This window comes from Montipora foliosa, chromosome 2, assembly GCF_036669935.1.
Source record: "Montipora foliosa isolate CH-2021 chromosome 2, ASM3666993v2, whole genome shotgun sequence".
NCBI classification, from domain to species: Eukaryota; Metazoa; Cnidaria; class Anthozoa; order Scleractinia; family Acroporidae; genus Montipora; species Montipora foliosa.
In genome coordinates, this window is record NC_090870.1 from 51,134,522 (window position 1) to 51,152,021 (window position 17,500).

At 40.7% G+C, this 17,500-nt stretch overlaps 1 protein-coding gene across 3 annotated transcripts in view; it reads left to right on the plus strand.

Annotated features, from left to right (window-relative positions):
* Nucleotides 1-17,500, plus strand: part of LOC137993483 (uncharacterized) — a 49,956-nt gene that overhangs the window by 19,993 nt on the left and 12,463 nt on the right. For all 3 annotated transcript variants that reach the window (XM_068839373.1, XM_068839374.1, XM_068839375.1), the window contains 3 exons: nucleotides 4,637-5,269; nucleotides 7,159-7,791; nucleotides 12,650-13,282. In XM_068839373.1, coding sequence (XP_068695474.1) covers nucleotides 4,637-5,269; nucleotides 7,159-7,791; nucleotides 12,650-13,282 — 1,899 coding nt within the window. The remainder of the gene's footprint in view (nucleotides 1-4,636; nucleotides 5,270-7,158; nucleotides 7,792-12,649; nucleotides 13,283-17,500) is intronic.

A 17,500-nucleotide genomic window follows, 5' to 3' on the forward strand; every position in this document is an offset into this window, starting at 1 on the left:
CTGAAGAAATCACTTTTCCCTTGTCTTGATCAGTACACAGTGACTTTATCAAGCAAGAGAAGACTGCACAAGAAGTTTATAAAATACCTTGTGTGTTATCAAAAAGTAGATTTTTATCCCACCCAACTTTATTGATAATTGTTAGCTTATCCATATTCTTTTGGCATATTGAATTTGTATTCCTGGGAAACAGCTACCAGTTTAAATGCTCTATCTTGTAGCATTTGTTGAAGGTTTATGCTGGTGGTCTACACTTGAGGCCCACACTCCAGGGCCCACACAAATTTTGGAATATTTACTATGTCTTTTTGCTGTTATTCACTAGATTTCTCTGATAAACAATAATTACAGTGTGTGCTCTCAATGTGAAATGACTTCTCCTCTGCTCTCAAAGTAGTGATTATTATTGGCTGTGTTGAAAAGTGGGACAGGGACACGAAGACAGGGGATGTGGGGACTCGGGGACGTCGGGACCCAGGGACAAGGCGATGCATTTTTGAAGTATAGAATTTCAGAAATAGGAGAACATCCCAAGGAAAAAAAAAAGTTGAATTGCTTTTGTTGTTTTGCAAATCGATCATCCGTATGCTTCTCAAGTAGAAGCTAAATACACCCCGAAATTCAAAAATTGGATTCTCGAACAGAACAATAGGGCAACCAAGTTACATCACAATTATTCAAGATGGCGGCGCCCGGGAAATTTGAAAGCCAAAATAAGCGTTTTTGGAATTTATTTTTCTCGAATACAAACGCTTTCATTGGAAAAAGATTGATCAATTCCAATTGTAAACATTATGTTCTGTGGTTTAAAGTTATTTTGTTGTTTTAGTGGAGGTTCCCTTTAAATACCCTTAAAACGGAGCACTGATGGAAAGAGGGGGGTAAAATGAGCGCACCGTCGGCTTCCTGGGAGAGTACTCTCTAGAGAGTAAGGGAACTTCCGACGTTAAATGACGTGTACCTTTACCTTTACCTTTACCTTTACTACACCGGCTTGAACACTGGCTTCGAGTGCAAATACACAACCATCAAAACGGTTTTTTGCAGGACAAATCAACAAATGACGGAATTTTTCTACTCAAACGGTCACAACAAGTCTCTGGAGCAAACCGGGAACCACTATATACTTCATTTGTTGACTGCAGCGCGGCTTTTGACAAATTATGCCGTACATTGTAGGACAATGTTTCTCTGCGTGCGAACGCGTCTTCCACCTGGCCAGGACCAACCATGGCTGGATATTCTCGAGCATCTCTACAGTCGAACTTACTGGAGATTCCCGAAGACTGGAGCAACAGCAACATTCCCCACAACTAGTGGTACGAGGCAGGGAGAGCCCGAGGGGGTATCCAGTCATTTCGTTCCATGGTCAGATTGTTTCAAGTCAGATCGTTCCAATCAATAGTCAGATCCTTCCACAAAATAGTCAGGACGTTCCACACAGTTCGTTACACATATGTTACATGTATATCTTTTTTCTAAAAGAGTAGCGATCGGAACAGGGATGAAAGTATTTTCACAACTATTTACATAATAGTGAGAGCGTCGAATGTTAATTTCACTCTGCATTGCGGAACGATGTTGCAACTATTTAAACAATAGCGAGAGCGTATGTTTGCAGATTCTTGACCACAATACAGAATACAATACAGAAAATAAAATAGAGAACTCTGTAGCCTGCGTGTTTTGTTAGCGTTCTATATGTAAAGTGGTTGTAGATTGAACAGCGAGAGAAACCTGTAACGGTTTACGCCGGTTTCCGGTGCTACTTGTCGAGTTCCGGCGCTATGTTCAAGTTCGCTATCATACCGTCGCTGGCTATGTTAATTCACAATTTTGAGTTCCGAGTGTTATCCATAAATCACAAGCAATATCTATAATTTGTACTCCTTATCTCACTTTTAACCCTGTTGCCGTAAAAGGATGAAGCTTTTGATAGCCGCAATCGTATTAACTTCGGCAATCACGGTTCCATTTATTTAACTCATTTTAAGGTTAGATTGATACACTGTCAATATCCTTTGCCAAAATTTCGCTTTCGAGAGTGGGTTGTGAATAGTTGAGCAAAAGAAAGTTAACCTCTTAGAAGACACGTGCACCAGCTATTGTGATGCAATTAAGAGCAAATAATTGGCACAAGTTAATGTTAAAAGCCCGTGGCTGGTTGAATTAAGAACAAGACAACAAAATTATTCCTTCTTGTTTGTTTTTAAACGACTTAGGATAAAGTGAAAGTTTACTCAACAAATTTGGCTTTTCATATTTGGAACGACTGACCTTTTTGTGGAACGATCTGACTATTGATTGGAACGATTTGACTTGGAACGATCTGACCGTGGAACGAAATGACCGTAAACCCCTGAGGGGCCAGTACTATTTTTACTCCTGTTCAACGTATGCATGCGAGATTTTATGGAATGTGCACGGGCTCTCGACATTGATTTTTTTCACATACCTTTACGGAAGTAACTCGCACGCCATTCCAGCCGCTGACCGAGATCCGAGAAACACTCCAAAAGGTGAACACACCCTGTCGTGGTGAGGTTATGTAGATGACCTGGTATTGCTGACCAATTCACAATCCAGCGACATCCGAGCTATCAAGGACGTTTGGACAATACTCGCTCATGGTCAATCCAACCAAAACCGAGACCATGATATCAAATGTTCAATTTCTCCAAGACTCCAACCCAAAAACAACCACTTGTTCTTCCTCCACGGTTCCGTCTTCATCTGCATCCTACCCAAGTTCCATAATCTAGCTTGATTACAAAACAGTCCAAAACACCAAACAGTTCCGTTACCTCGGTGCTCAAATCCGGTTCCATAACAACGACACCAGAAATCAACACGCGTAATGAACAAGCTAAAGCCAAATTTGCATCCAGGAAAAGATTGTTCTGCAATTACAAAATCGGGCTTGCTACAAGAATCCTAGTCTTTAACGCCCAATTGAGGTCCCGTCTCACCTACGGCTGCCAATACTGGACAATGTCAGCGTGAAACTTTGACAGAATTGACGCTGTGTACAGCCAATTTCTCTGTTCGATGATCCTAAACGGTTGGGCCTGCGCTAAAAGCGCAAGTGATAATGACGAGAATTTCCGGTTCAAATGGTCAACCAAGAAACTCCACACCGCTTGCAACACCAAGACTTTGTAAAATCAGTGCAAAGGAAATATCTCGGTCACCTAATTCGCTGCCCAGACAATCAAACCCGAAAACAGTTACTATTCACGCTAGATAAGCGTGGTTTCTACCAGAAAGTTCCACTAATTCACCAGGTTTCGAGGACACAAAACATTGAGAAGGACCAACTATAAATTTTACAGATGCCGTGAACCGGCGATATTGAGTGATTCCCGTCCCGATGGATCTTGAAAGATTTGATGGACTACAACAATGAATGAATGAATGAATGTGGAAATCCAATTTCACTTGAAATGGAAAAAACTACTGGTAACTTTCAGGGTTTCTGTCTGAAGAAATCACTTTTCCCTTGTCTTGCAATTGATCAGTACACAATGACTTTATCAAGCAAGAGAAGACTGTACAAGAAGGCTATAAAATTCCTTGTGTGTTATCAAAAAGTAGATTTTTATCCCACCCAATTTTATTGACAATTGTTAGCTTATCCGTATTATTTTGGCTTATTGAATTTGTGTTCTTGGGAAACAGCTCGCAGTTTAAATGCTCTTTCTTGTAGCATTTCTTGAAGGTTTTTGCTGGTGGCCTACACCTGAGGCATACAATTGCTATCTATCCAGGGCCCACACAAATTTTGGTGTTAGTTTAAACTGGAATTCACTAGATTTCTCTGATAAATAATAATTACAGTGTATGCTGTCAATGTGAAATGATTTCTCCTCTGCTCTCAAAGTAACGATGATTATTGGCTGTGTCGAAAAATGGGACGGGGACAGGGGACGGAGACATGGGGGCTCTGGGACGTCTGGGCAGGGGCAGGGGCAGGGTGCAGTTGGAGTTAAAGTGACAGGCCGTTGTCAATGCTGCAAACAGGTTTGCGGGGCAGTGGAAATTCCATGCAGTGTGACGTTTTCCCGAATATTTTTTTTTTAACCCTTTGATACCCAAACCAGCCCAAACCGGCCCAAACTGGCCATACTTAGTAATTTACTCTGTCTAACGCCAGACGATTTTACTCATCAGTGGTAACCCCCAGGAGTCAATGGGTTAAAAGTGTCAGTTAACAGAAATTGGCGTTGAAATTCACGACACCTTTTTCAAGTGTTCCCGCAGATAAGCTGCAACCCCGATTTGGAATTAAGGTGTGGCCTATTTGCTGGTTTTTACGGTAAACACAATAGACACATGTTTGAACTGCAAAAGCACATCACAGTTATGAAAATTGCTTGAGCAGTAACAAACGTGAAGCCTGACATTTTTCAGCTTGAACAGGATTTGAATCCGTGGGTGGCAAACTACTCTACTTCTGAGCTGTCTTGGGATCAGAGCTGGTGATGTGATCCCATTGAATTTTCAAATGAAATTAGCAAATATTATTCATAAATAAATCGTGAAAACTGAAGGAAACTCACCTTAAATGAGATTTTTATGATGATGGCCCTTAGTAACCAGAATGATGCCTTAGAGATCTTTTCTGACACTTTTTCAGGTGAAGTTGATGGAAGAACCAAGTACACACTGCTATGTTGCCTTCTGGTCAGGCTGGGGTCACAAGTGTTGAGGAATGTGTTTGACAGAACAATTCAGCCTCAAGACCTTTGCAGTGCCTTGAAAAATGAGCCAGCGCACTCTAAGCTTCAGTCTCTTAGAAAAGAAGGAATCCTCAATCCAGTGCAGTGGAGTCAGTTGTATCCAATTAAACCCTCTTCAGTATCATCCACAGGCTTTGACCCTTCTCTATTGATTGTGCTTCTGAGGACGATCTGTAACCTGAGTCCTCCATCCTCTGGCTGGGATCTACTTCCTCATTCACTTGACACCAGCTGTGAGTCTGACATTGTACGTTTGAAGTATTTTGTGGAAGCAGTATCGGCCTCTTCCAAAGAGGCCTCTGTTAGTGATGCAGTGTTCTGTAATTACAAAGATCAGATCCAGAAAACACTAGTAAGATTGGGCGGAGCTGATTATGAAGATGCCATTCATGAACTAGAGAAACACGAAATGGGACCTTTGGATGAGGAACATTTCAAAGAACATCTGAAGCGGTGGAAAGATGATGATGACAGAATTAAGGACAAACTAAATGAGTGGGAGTGTACAATGAAGACCTCTAGAGATACAGGTCAGTTTTTGGGAACAAGAACTTAGGGTGCTGTTACAACAGTATTTAAAGGACTGATGTGTTCTGTAAATATAATTTTTTCTTAGCTGCTGATTACCATCAATTAACAACTGCGTGGCATACTGTACAGTGTACCTTCAGTCAATTTAAAACAAAAATATTAATGTAAGTTGAAATTATTTTGGGTGCAAAATAATACAAGATTCTAATTTCTTAAAAGTCACGTAGCTGGATGTCTCGATGATACTATAGAATAGCTTTTAGGAGGTCTTGAGCTGATCTGAATTGCTTCTTTTATGAAAGTTTGACAGTAAAGTAAACGTAACTTAATTATTTTGAATGGTGCAAAAAATGGCAATTGCAGCAGGAATTCTTAAATCTTCTTTTTCTCAAAATGGGGAATGCCCATGACCAAAAACTATACTGATAGTGCATTTGGAGACATCATACATTACATCTGTACAAAATTTGAGAGAAATCGGTTTTTGAGTTGTGACCGTGAAAATCTGAAGAATACATGTAATGTTATTGCACTCTAGAAGTACTATCTTTAGCAGTCATGTGGTTGACTTTCTGTGATGAAAGTCGATGTCATATATACAACATGAGCGGCAGATCTGTATCACATTTACAGACTCGTGGTGAAGGTCACTTTCAAGGGTGACATTGACTGATGTTAAGACAAATTACATGTATCTGAGTGGATTAGTCATCTTCAAAGTCAAGTGATTTGTGTAGTGCCAGTAGATGGTATTAATACTCTAGTCATTGATGCAGTAATTGGTTATCAAAGTCATGATGTTATTGGTTGATTGCTAGTTGAGCCTTGATGTCATTGGCCATGAAGACTGTAAAATAGTGATTGGTGCATTTTGATCCATCTCAGTCTAATGTCTTTATGTGTATTGTCAGGAAAATAGCTAGGTCAGTCAGTTATTTTTATTGTTGCAGCTGCTGTTGTTGATAAGTCATATGTAGGGCAGCAGGAAGTTGTTGGAATTGGTTTACTGGTTGTTTTAAGGACGGTGCCTATTGTTATTGCGCATATGTTCTGCGCATCTCGAGATACTCGGATTTTCTATCGGTGGTGCTTACCAATACAGGGATATTTTTGCACGGTTTAAAACTATCCGGAGAAAGTAGATCTTAGTAAGTACTCTTGGTATCCAAAAAGAAAATTGGGGGTAACCATGCATTTTTGAGAGATAATTAAGCTTTAATTTGAGAAAGAATGCCATACATTGCTTTGTATTTTAAAGCTTTTTACAAATATTGTTCATGAATTATCTTTAAATAATGCGTGGTTACCCCCAATTTTCTTTTTGGATTGCAATAACACTTGTTAAGATCTACATTTCCCGCATAATCACACACAGAGGCAAAAATATCTTTAATTAGTAGGCACCGTCCTTAAGTTAGTAAACCAAAGCTCGTTTCTGTACTGTCCATTGGTAGTAAAATTTAGGCTCTCTGTTGATGTCACCATTAAATTTTGTTACATGTTTGTGTTGAGTCACTCTTGCATTCAAACCTGTTGAGCACATGTGAAGATGTGATTGGACTTAACACAATAGACACATGTTTGAGCTGCAGAAGCCCATCACAGTTATGAAAATTACTTGAGCAGTAAGTAACAAATGTAAAGCCTGAAAAATGTCAGCTTAAACATGATTTGAATCCGTAACTTGTGGGTGGGAAACTACTCTACTTCTGAGCTGTCTTGGGATCACTGGTGACGTGATCATATTGAATTTTCAAATGAAAGTAGCAAATATTATTCATAGAAAATCGTGAAAACTGAAGCAAACTCACCTTAAATGAGATTTTTATAATGATGGCCCTTAGTAACCGGAATGATGCCTGAGAGATCTTTTCTGACACTTTTTCAGGTGAAGTTGATGGAAAAACCAAGTACACCCTGCTATGTTGCCTTCTGGTCAGGCTGGGGTCACAAGTGTTGAGGGATGTGTTTGACAGAACAATTCAGCCTAAAGACCTTTGCAGTGCCTTGAAAAATGAGCCAGCGCACTCTAAGCTTCAGTCTCTTAGAAAAGAAGGAATCCTCAATCCAGTGCAGTGGAGTCAGTTGTATCCAATTAAACCCTCTTCAGTATCATCCACAGGCTTTGACCCTTCTCTATTGATTGTGCTTCTGAGGACGATCTGTAAGCTGAGTCCTCCATCCTCTGGCTGGGATCTACTTCCTCATTCACTTGACACCAGCTGTGAGTCTGACATTGTACGTTTGAAGTATTTTGTGGAAGCAGTATCGGCCTCTTCCAAAGAGGCCTCTGTTAGTGATGCAGTGTTCTGTAATTACAAAGATCAGATCCAGAAAACACTAGTAAGATTGGGCGGAGCTGATTATGAAGATGCCATTCATGAACTAGAGAAACACGAAATGGGACCTTTGGATGAGGAACATTTCAAAGAACATCTGAAGCGTTGGAAAGATGATGATGACAGAATTAAGGACAAACTAAATGAGTGGGAGTGTACAATGAAGACCTCTAGAGATGTAGGTCAGTTTTTTGAAACAATTAAGAACTTAGGGTGCTGTTACAACAGTATTTAAAGGACTGATGTGTTCTGTAAATATAATTTTTTCTTAGCTGCTGATTACCGTCAATTAACAATTGCATGGCATACTGCAGGTTAGGTGCTGGCATGAAATATTTAGTGGAAACAAGGTTTTAGAAGGCCAGCTACAACCACTACGTGTTGGAGCTGTGTACATCATCTCCAAGAAGACTTGATTGCAATTAAATTTTTGTCTTTGGCCTGAAGATCGAAGCTAATTTTTTGCAAGTAGATAATAATAATAATTTATTTACTTATATAGCGCCGTTTAACATTTATAGAATGATCAAAGGTGCTTTACAATCCAAGAAAAGTAATATTTACAATAGATAATTACAATAAAGATGCTATTTACAATAGATAATTACAATAACAGTACAAAAATAAATTAGTAATAATAAATAAATTATGAATAAATGAATGAATGAATAAAAAGTACATAAACAAAATACAAAATACCGATAAGATCGTAATGCAAATCTAAAACGCTAGCTTAAAAAGATAAGTCCATTGACATCGATCCCTCAATTGCGACCCGTTGACTCTGACCAGACAGGGACGAGAGGAACCAGTCATGCGCTTTACCCTGCAAGCCAACAACCTTGGTCAGCCGATCTAGCAAGATGGAATGATCGACCGTGTCAAACGCCGCACTAAGATCCAAAAGGATCAACAGAGTCACGTGTTGCGAGTTCATTTTCAGAAGAACATCGTTCATGAATTTGAGCAAGGCCGTCTCTGTGTTATAGATGACTGCAGCTCTGGATAGATGTTATTGGTGACCATCTGACCATGCGTCTGTATGAACTCAGCCTTTTCTGTAAGTTTGGAAATATATGGTAAATTACTGACTGGTCGGAAATTCTGAAAAATCGGTTCCAGTCTGAGCTTCTTCAACAGGGGATGGACCAAGGCACATTTCCACTGGTCAGCAAATATACCATTCTGCAGTGAAAGATTAATGATCTTGGTTATAACAGGGAGCAGAGTGTCAATACAGGGGACAAGAACAGGAGTTGGCATAGGATCAAGCGCACATGACTTCTTGGGTGTGGCCTCAATCAGTTTCCGTACTTCATGTTCAGTGAGCAGGCTGGGAGTCAGTCTTACTAGGTGACACATCAACTGACATTTCATCGAGCTTACCCTGAATGGTGACAATCTTCTGGGCGAAAAATTCACCGAACTTATTAGCAAGAGCAACTTTGTCCTGAAAAGGTGAATTTCACGACTGCTACCAAGCAACCGCTTTGTTACCGAGGATAATCCCTTCTGACCGCCACAGTTCTCATCGATGAGTTCTCTGTAAAACACCCTGCGCGCCTCCGTCATAAGGTTGTTAGTTTTATTCCTCAAGTCCTTATACCTCCATAAATCGGAAAGGAGGCCAGTGCGCCGCCATCTTCTCTCTGCCTTACGCCTCTCCTTTCTCACTTTCTTAATATCGTTGTTAAACCAAGGGACCAGAGGATGCACTGGAATAGATCTAGTAACAAGTGGAGCATGACGGCCTAATGCAGATGCAAGAGTGGTGTTGTAACAATGCACCAGATCGTTGAGATCGTCTGGAGTGTTACTACACCAATGTGAAGCAGCAAGCTCATTAGACACTGCAGCAGTGTCGATATTCTTAATCTTCCTAAACGTTTTTGTCTTCCTGGTGATTATTGGCTTGTAGAGATTGAGCAGACAAGTAACAGACCAGTGATCAGATATATGATAATCACTAACAGGTGGATCCTTGACCAGGGCGTCGCATTGCCGTGCGATAATTAAATCCAATGTGTGCCCCGATTTGTGAGTTGGCGTAGTAACATGCTGCAGCAGGTCCATCGCTTCAAGTAAATCAAGAAATTTCACGCGAACAGGATCCCCGACAACATCTACATGAATATTAAAATCGCCAGTTATGAACAACAGCTCTGAGGAAAGAATGATTGACTCCAGATAGGATGAGAACTCTTCAAAGAAGACATCAACAGTCACAGGATGAGAAGAAGAATACTGCAGGCGATACACAACGATGACGCGGACTTTCCGAGAGCCCCGACCAAGAATGATCCACTCAGAGAACTTGAATGACTTTTTCTCGCCAGGGGCGATTTTCGTCACGCTAATACTGTCACGGCACAATAAAGCTATACCACCCTCGGAGCGACCAGATCTTGCATGATCATATAACATGGATTTGCTGACTTCATAACCATATCCTGTAATTGTAAAGAAGCCTGTCAGCCAACTGTCGGTCGACTGTCAGTTGACAGATTCCGATAGGTTACCAACAGGCCACCGACAGCTAACCAACAGCTAACCGACAGGCTACCAACACTTTCCCAAAGAAGAATATTTGTTGTGAAAACACGTAGTAAACATGACCCAGAAACAATCATAATTATAATCAGTATATCACACAGTTTAGATGTTGTATAGAGCGAAAAAAGAGAAAAAACAGCGAGGTTAGTGTCAACGTTGACGCCGACAAGATACTGACATCTTACCGACACATTTTACATGTAGGCATGTAAACAATAACAGAACCACGCAAAGGTCTGTGGTTGAAAGAGGTTTATTAATTAAACGAAGCATTTTTCATGTACATATATTAATGAATGAATGATGGGCAATGATATACATCAATGAATGGATGACGGGCAACAAGCTCAAATTGAACAATGATAAGACAGAGTTGCTGATACTTCATGCTCAGCACAGACCTTCTCCATCTCTGGATTCTGTGTATGCAGGCACTGAGCTAATTAAAGCCTCTGAATCTGTTAGAAACATTGGAGTCTGGTTTGACAAAACACTACTCACAGATGAAGAAACATGTTAACTCTGTCTGCAAGACTGCCTTTTATCAACCTCGACATTTAGCTAAGGAGATTTAGATAAGGAGATTTTTATCTTACATTGTTTGTACCTATACATGCGTTTGTGACTTCTAGACTTGATTATTGTAATTTGCTACTGTCCTGTTTACCACAAAACCTCGTTCAAAAACTTCAATATGCACAGAACTCTGCTGCACGTTTATTGTCATTCACTCAGAAGACTGAACATATTACTCCGAGACTTAAAAAAACTCCACTGGTTGCCTGTTGCTGTTAGAGTAGAATTTAAGATCCTAGTACTAGTTTTATGGCATTCCCTGGCATTGTGCCACTCTATGTATCTGACATGATCACTAAATATGAACTGACCAGGTCTTTACGCTCTTCCTCCAAAAGACTTCTTGTTGTCCCGTGGTATTACCGGTACCTTAAGATATATGGAAGAAGAGCTTTTGTTGTGAATGGCCCAATGTTGTGGAACAGCCTTCCCAACAATATTAGAGAAATTAAATCTTAAAGCACTTTTAAGAAACAGATTAAAACATGAAACATGAAAGCTTATTACTTAAAGAGTTAAAGGTGCAAATATTAGTAAATTTGGAGCTTTATTACATGTTAAAAATGATGCAGTATCAAGGATACATGTACCTTCAGTCAAGTTTAAAAAAAATATTAATGCAAGTTGAAATTATTTTGGGTGCAAAATTAAACAAGATTCTAATTTCTTAAAAGTCACGTAGCTGGATGTCTTCATGATATAGAGTAGCTTTTAGGAGGTCTTGAGCTGACCTGGATTGCCTCTTTTAGGAAAGTTTGACAGTAAAGTAAGCGTAACTTAATTATTTTGAACGGTGTAAAAAAATGGCGGTCGCAGCAGGAATTCTTAAATCTGCTTTTTCTCAAAAAGGGAAATGACCATCACCGAAAACTATATTGACAGTGCATTGGGAAACATCACACTACATCTGGACAAAATTTGAGAGAAATCGATTTTGAGTTGTGACCGCGAAAATTAGAAAATGTTTGCACTCTTGAAGTACTCTCTTTAGCAGTCATGTGGTTGACTTTCTGTGATGAAAGTCGATGTAATATATTTACACACTCGAGGTGAAGGTCACTTTCAAGGGTGACATTGACTGATGTTTGGACAAATTGCATGTATCTGAGCAGATTAGTCATCTTCAGAGTCAAGTGATTTCTGTAGCATCAGTAGATGGTATTAATACTCTAGTCATTGATGCAGTGATTGGTTAGCAAAGTCATGATGTTATTGGTTGATTGTCAGTTGAGCCTTCATGTTACTGGCCATGAAGACTGTAAAATAGTTATTTGTACATTTTGATCCATCTTTGTCTAACGTCTTTTTGTTAGCAAAATAGCTAGGCCAGTCAGTTATTTTTATTAAAATAAAGCTGTTGTAGCTACTGTTGTTGATAAGTCAGTTGTAGGGACAGCAGGAAGTTGTTGGAATTGGCTTAGTGGTCTTTGTTCTAAGTTTGTAAATTAAAGCTCTTTCCTGTACTGTCCATTGGGGGTAAAATTGAGGCTCTCTGTTGATGTCACCATTAAATTTTGTTGTTATATGTTTGTGTTGAGTCACTTGTGCATTCAAACCTGTTGAGCACGTGTGAAGATATGATTGGACTAAACACAATAGACACACGTTTGAACTGCAGAAGCACACCACAGTTATGAAAATTACTTGAGCAGTAAGTAACAAACCTAAAGCCTGAAAATTTTCAGCTTGAACAGGATTTGAATCCGTTCATGGGAAACTGCTCAACTTCTGAGCTGTCTTGGGATCAGAGCTGGTGATGTGATCCTATTGAATTTTCATATGCAAGTAGCAAATTTTATTCCTAGAAAATCGTGGAAACTGAAGGAAACTCACCTTAAATGATTTTTTTATGATGATGGCCCTTTGTAACCAGAATGATGCCTTAAAGATGTTTTCTGACACTTGTTTCAGGTGCTGTTGATGGGAGAACCAAGTACACACTGTTATGTTGCCTTCTGGTCAGGCTGGGGTCACAAGTGTTGAGGGATGTGTTTGACAGAACAATTCGTCCTCAAGACCTTTGCAATGCCTTGCAACACGAGCCAGTGCACTCTCAGCTTCAGTCTCTTCGAAAAGAAGGAATCCTCAATCTAGTGCAGTGGAGTCAGTTGTATCCAATTAAACCCTCTTCAGTATCATCCACAGGCTTTGACCCTTCTCTATTGATTGTGCTTCTGAGGACAATCTCTAACCTGAGTCCTCCATCCTCTGGCTGGGATCTACTTCCTCATTCGCTTGATACCAGCTGTGAGTCTGACATTGTACGGTTGAAGTATTGTGTGAATGCACTATCAGCCCATGCTGGAGAGGCCTCTGTTACTGATGCAACGTTCTGTAAGTATAGAGAGCAGATTCAGAATACACTGGTACGATTGGGTGGAGCTGAATATGAAGATGCCATTCGTGAAATAGAGGAACAAGAAATGGATCCATGGGATGAGGAACATTTCAAAGAACTTCTGAAGCAGTGGAAAGATGGTGACGACAGAATTAAGGACAAACTGAATGAGTGGGAGTGTATAATGAAGACTCCTGGAGAGGCAGGTGGGTTTTTGGGAGCAAAAAAATTAGGGTGCTGTTACAATAACTGGTGTTTTTAAGGACTGATGTCTTCTGTTGTAAAAAAAAAGTGAAAGGAGTCTTTTCTTAGCTGCTGATTACTGTGAATCACCAACTATGTGTACTTTATTGGTAATGGCTGCCTGAAATGTCTAGCAGCAGTCAGCTTCTAGAGGGAAAAATGCTCTTATGGCTGGGAAACGCTAGACATCTAGCAAAATGCAAAGAACTCCCATGTACAAGAAGAAGAGAGTGAGCAGCGATCACAGCACTGATAAAATCAGTGGACAGAGGGAGGGAAGGGTGGGGAACACCAATAAAGAAATCCCAATATGCCACTGAAACAACTCAAATGGCTATTAGCAACAATACAATGTATTTTGATTTGTCATGCTCACTGGTTTCAAAAGGCCACAAGATCCTGTTGCATGTGTCTATTTATGATCACTTCTGACCACAGAGGATGGACAATAATATTACTCCTTGTTAAGTCTAATTTGACTGCTTTACAATAAAAACTGTGGAAAGAATCAGTTTAACTCTAAACTGAAAATTTTAAAGAGACTCAAGCACCCGATTACTGTGTTATAATTTCTCTCTTGAATTTGAATTTTTTACAAGAAGACAGTGATGGAACCAGGTACTTAGGGACACTTTTATGTCAATTACATGTACCATTATTTCCATGATTACTTTGATTTTACACCGTGGAGATGTGGTAATTGATAAGACAATACACTTTTCCTTATTCAACTTCTTGACAGTCCTTTAATTTTCTTACTATTGAAATAACATCTAATCTACGAACCGATGAATGATCAGATTTTTCCAAAGGCCCATGTGTGCCAATGACTTTATTGTTTTCTAGTTCCAAGAGAATTTCAACAACCTTGGAAGCAAATTAAAGTGAATAACAATTAACTCAACAGTTGATTTGACCAGGGTAACACTCCCAAAATACACGCATGACCAAGCTCAAGCCCCATGGGCTGATGATCAGCTACAGCGAGACCTCCGGGGACGAAAAGATCAGTTACACATGGACAACGCCGATCCAGCTGCGATCCGGCAGGTACACGGAGACATTTGAGCATGTTCACGGCAACTTCGTGACATCTTCTACGACAACGAAGCTTCTCGAATCAACATGAACGCGGTTAATCGCCAAATCGAGAAGGTTTTTGTCAACCTCCAGCGCTCTGAAAGACCTTCAAACCAGTACCGTTCGACGGTTATAGGCCAGACAAGCTACTCACACGCTTCAAGCAGCACTTCGCAGCACCGTCACTTGAAAGTACAACTGCTGCTCTCTTCTCTCAACCTCCGCCGCAATTTATTGCCAACCTACAGCAACTTTCAGTACAAAATCCGGTAAACCACGATCGACCAACTCTAGACGAGGTTTACGACGCCTGTAAAACAGCAAAAAACCGTAAAGCCAGTAGTGATATCCCGAGCGAGTTCCTGTAACACGCCCGAGACTGCCCACAGTTTCTACAGGAGCTGTATCAGGTAATTCTCGATGTCTGGCGCACTCGACTGGTACCTGAAGAATGGTCATTTTCGAACCTGACGTGCTTGTGGAAACGGAAAAACCCGCGTTCATGCACGACCATGTGGTGCGGACTGAGCGTTGTATCGGCAATTTGCAAGCTTACTATATCCCTCATACTACACGGGATTGAACACTGGCTTTGAGTGCCAATATACTACCATGAAAACGGTTTTTTGCACGGCAAATCAACAAATAACGGAATTTTTCTATTCAAACGGTCACAACAAGTCTCTGGAGCAAACCAGAAGCCACTATTAATTTTACTTCATTTGTTGACTGCAGCGCAGCTAATGAAAAATTGTGTCGTAGGACAATGTTTCTCAGCGTACGAACGCGTTTTCCACCTGGCCAGGACCTACCATGGCTGGATATTCTCCAGCATCTGTACAGTCGAACTTACTGCAGATTCCCGAAGGCTGGACCAACAGCAACATTCCCTCAACTAGTGGTACGAAGCAGGGAGGGCCCGGGGGGCCAGTATTATTTTCACTCCTGTTCAACGTATGCATGCGAGATTTTATGGAAATCGCACGGGCTCTCGAGATTGATTTTTTCACATACCGTTACCGAAGTAACTCGCACGCCATTCTAGCCGCTGACCGAGACCCGAGAAACACTCCAAAAGGTGAACACACCCTGTCCTTGTGCGGTTATGCAGGTGACCTGGTATTGCTGACCAAGTCACAAAACTCACTCGATACAGCGACATCCGAGCTATCAAGGACGTTTGGGCAATACTCGCTGATGGTCAATCCAACCAAAACCGAGACCATGATATCAAATTTTCAAATCAACCGCTTCTTCTTCCTCAACGGTGCCGTCTTCATTTGCATCCTACCCAAGTTCCATAATCCAGCTTGATAACAAAACAGTCCAAAACACCGAACAGTTCCGTTACCTCAGCACAAATGCAGTTCGATAACACCGGTGATGCAGAAATCAACATGCGTATTGAACAAGCTAAGGCCAAATTTGCATCCAGAAAAAGATTCTTCTGCAATTAAAAAAATCAGGCTTGCTACAAGAATCCTAGTCTTTAACGCCGAAGTGAGGTCCTGTCTCGCCTACGGCTGCCAATGCTGGACAATTACAGCACGAAACTTTGACAGAATCTACGCTATGTACAGCCAATTTCTCCGTTCGATGATCCGAAACAGTTGGGCCTGCACTAAAAGCGGAAGTGATATTGACGAGAATTTCCGGTTCAAATGGTCAACCAAGAAACTCCACGCCGTTTGCAACACCATTCCAGTACCAGACTTCGTAAAATCAGTGCAAAGGAAATATCTCGGTCACCTAATTCGCTGCCCGGACAATCCAGCCCAAAAACAGTTACTATTCACGCTAGATAAGCGTGGTTTCTACCAGAAAGTTCCACTAATTCACCAAGGTTTCGAAGACTCAAAACATTGAGAAGGACCGACTATAAATTTTACAGATGCAGTGAACCGGCGATATTGAGTGATTCCCGTCCCGATGGATCTGGAAAGATTCGATGGGCTAAAACAATGAATGAATGAATGAATGAATGTGGAAATACAATTTCACTTGAAATGGAAAAAACTGCCGGTAACTTTCAGAGTTTTCTGTCTGAAGAAATCACTTTTCCCTTGTCTTGATCAGTACACAATGACTTTATCAAGCAAGAGAAGACTGCACAAGAAGTCTATAAAATACCTTGTGTGTTATCAAAAAGTAGATTTTTGTCCCACCCAACTTTATTGATAATTGTTAGCTTATCCATATTCTCTTGGCTTATTAATTTGTATTCCTGGGAAACAGCTACCAGTTTAAATTCTCTATCTTAAATAAATATAAATAAATATTGCTAGTGAATATTGCTAGTGCTAGTCACCCTTACTTGCAGTCGAGGACTGAATTGCGAAGGGTGCGACTCACAACCTCGGGCTGAAAGCATACAAAGGCGCCTGTGGCTGCCGCTCTACAGTCCATGTTTGATGTCGGAGCACAGGACTACAGCTTGATCTTAATTAGCTGAGTCGATTTTGATGAGGGAGGAAAACCGGAGTACCCGGAGAAAAACCCTCGAGTCAGGTTGAGATCGACTGAAACTCAGCCCACGTGCTGGCCGAGGCCAGAATTGAACCCCGGCTCGCAGTGGTGGTAGGCCCTATAGATAACCACTAAGCCATCTTGTAGCATTTGTTGAAGGTTTATGCTGGTGGCCTACACTTGAGGCATACAGTTGCCATCTTTCCAGGGCCCACACAAATTTTGGAATATTTACTATGTCTTTTTGCTGTTATTCACTAGATTTCTCTCATAAACAATAATTACAGTGTGTGCTCTTAATGTGAAGTGATTTCTCCTCAGCTCTCAAAGTAGTGATTATTATTGGCTGTTTCGAAGAGTGGGACGGGGACGCGAAGACAGGGGATGTGGGGACTCGGGGACGTCGGGACCCAGGGACAAGGCGATGCATTTTTGAAGTACAGAATTTCAGAAATAGGAGAACATCCCAAGGAAAAGAAAAGTTAAATTGCTTTTGTTAGTTTGCAAAAACGATCATCTGTATGCTTCTCAAGTAAAAGCTAAATACACCCCGTAATTCAAAAATTGGATTCTCGAAAAGTAATTCTCTCGGACCTAATGGCCCATTGCTGACACTGCAGCTGAAATTTCACTTT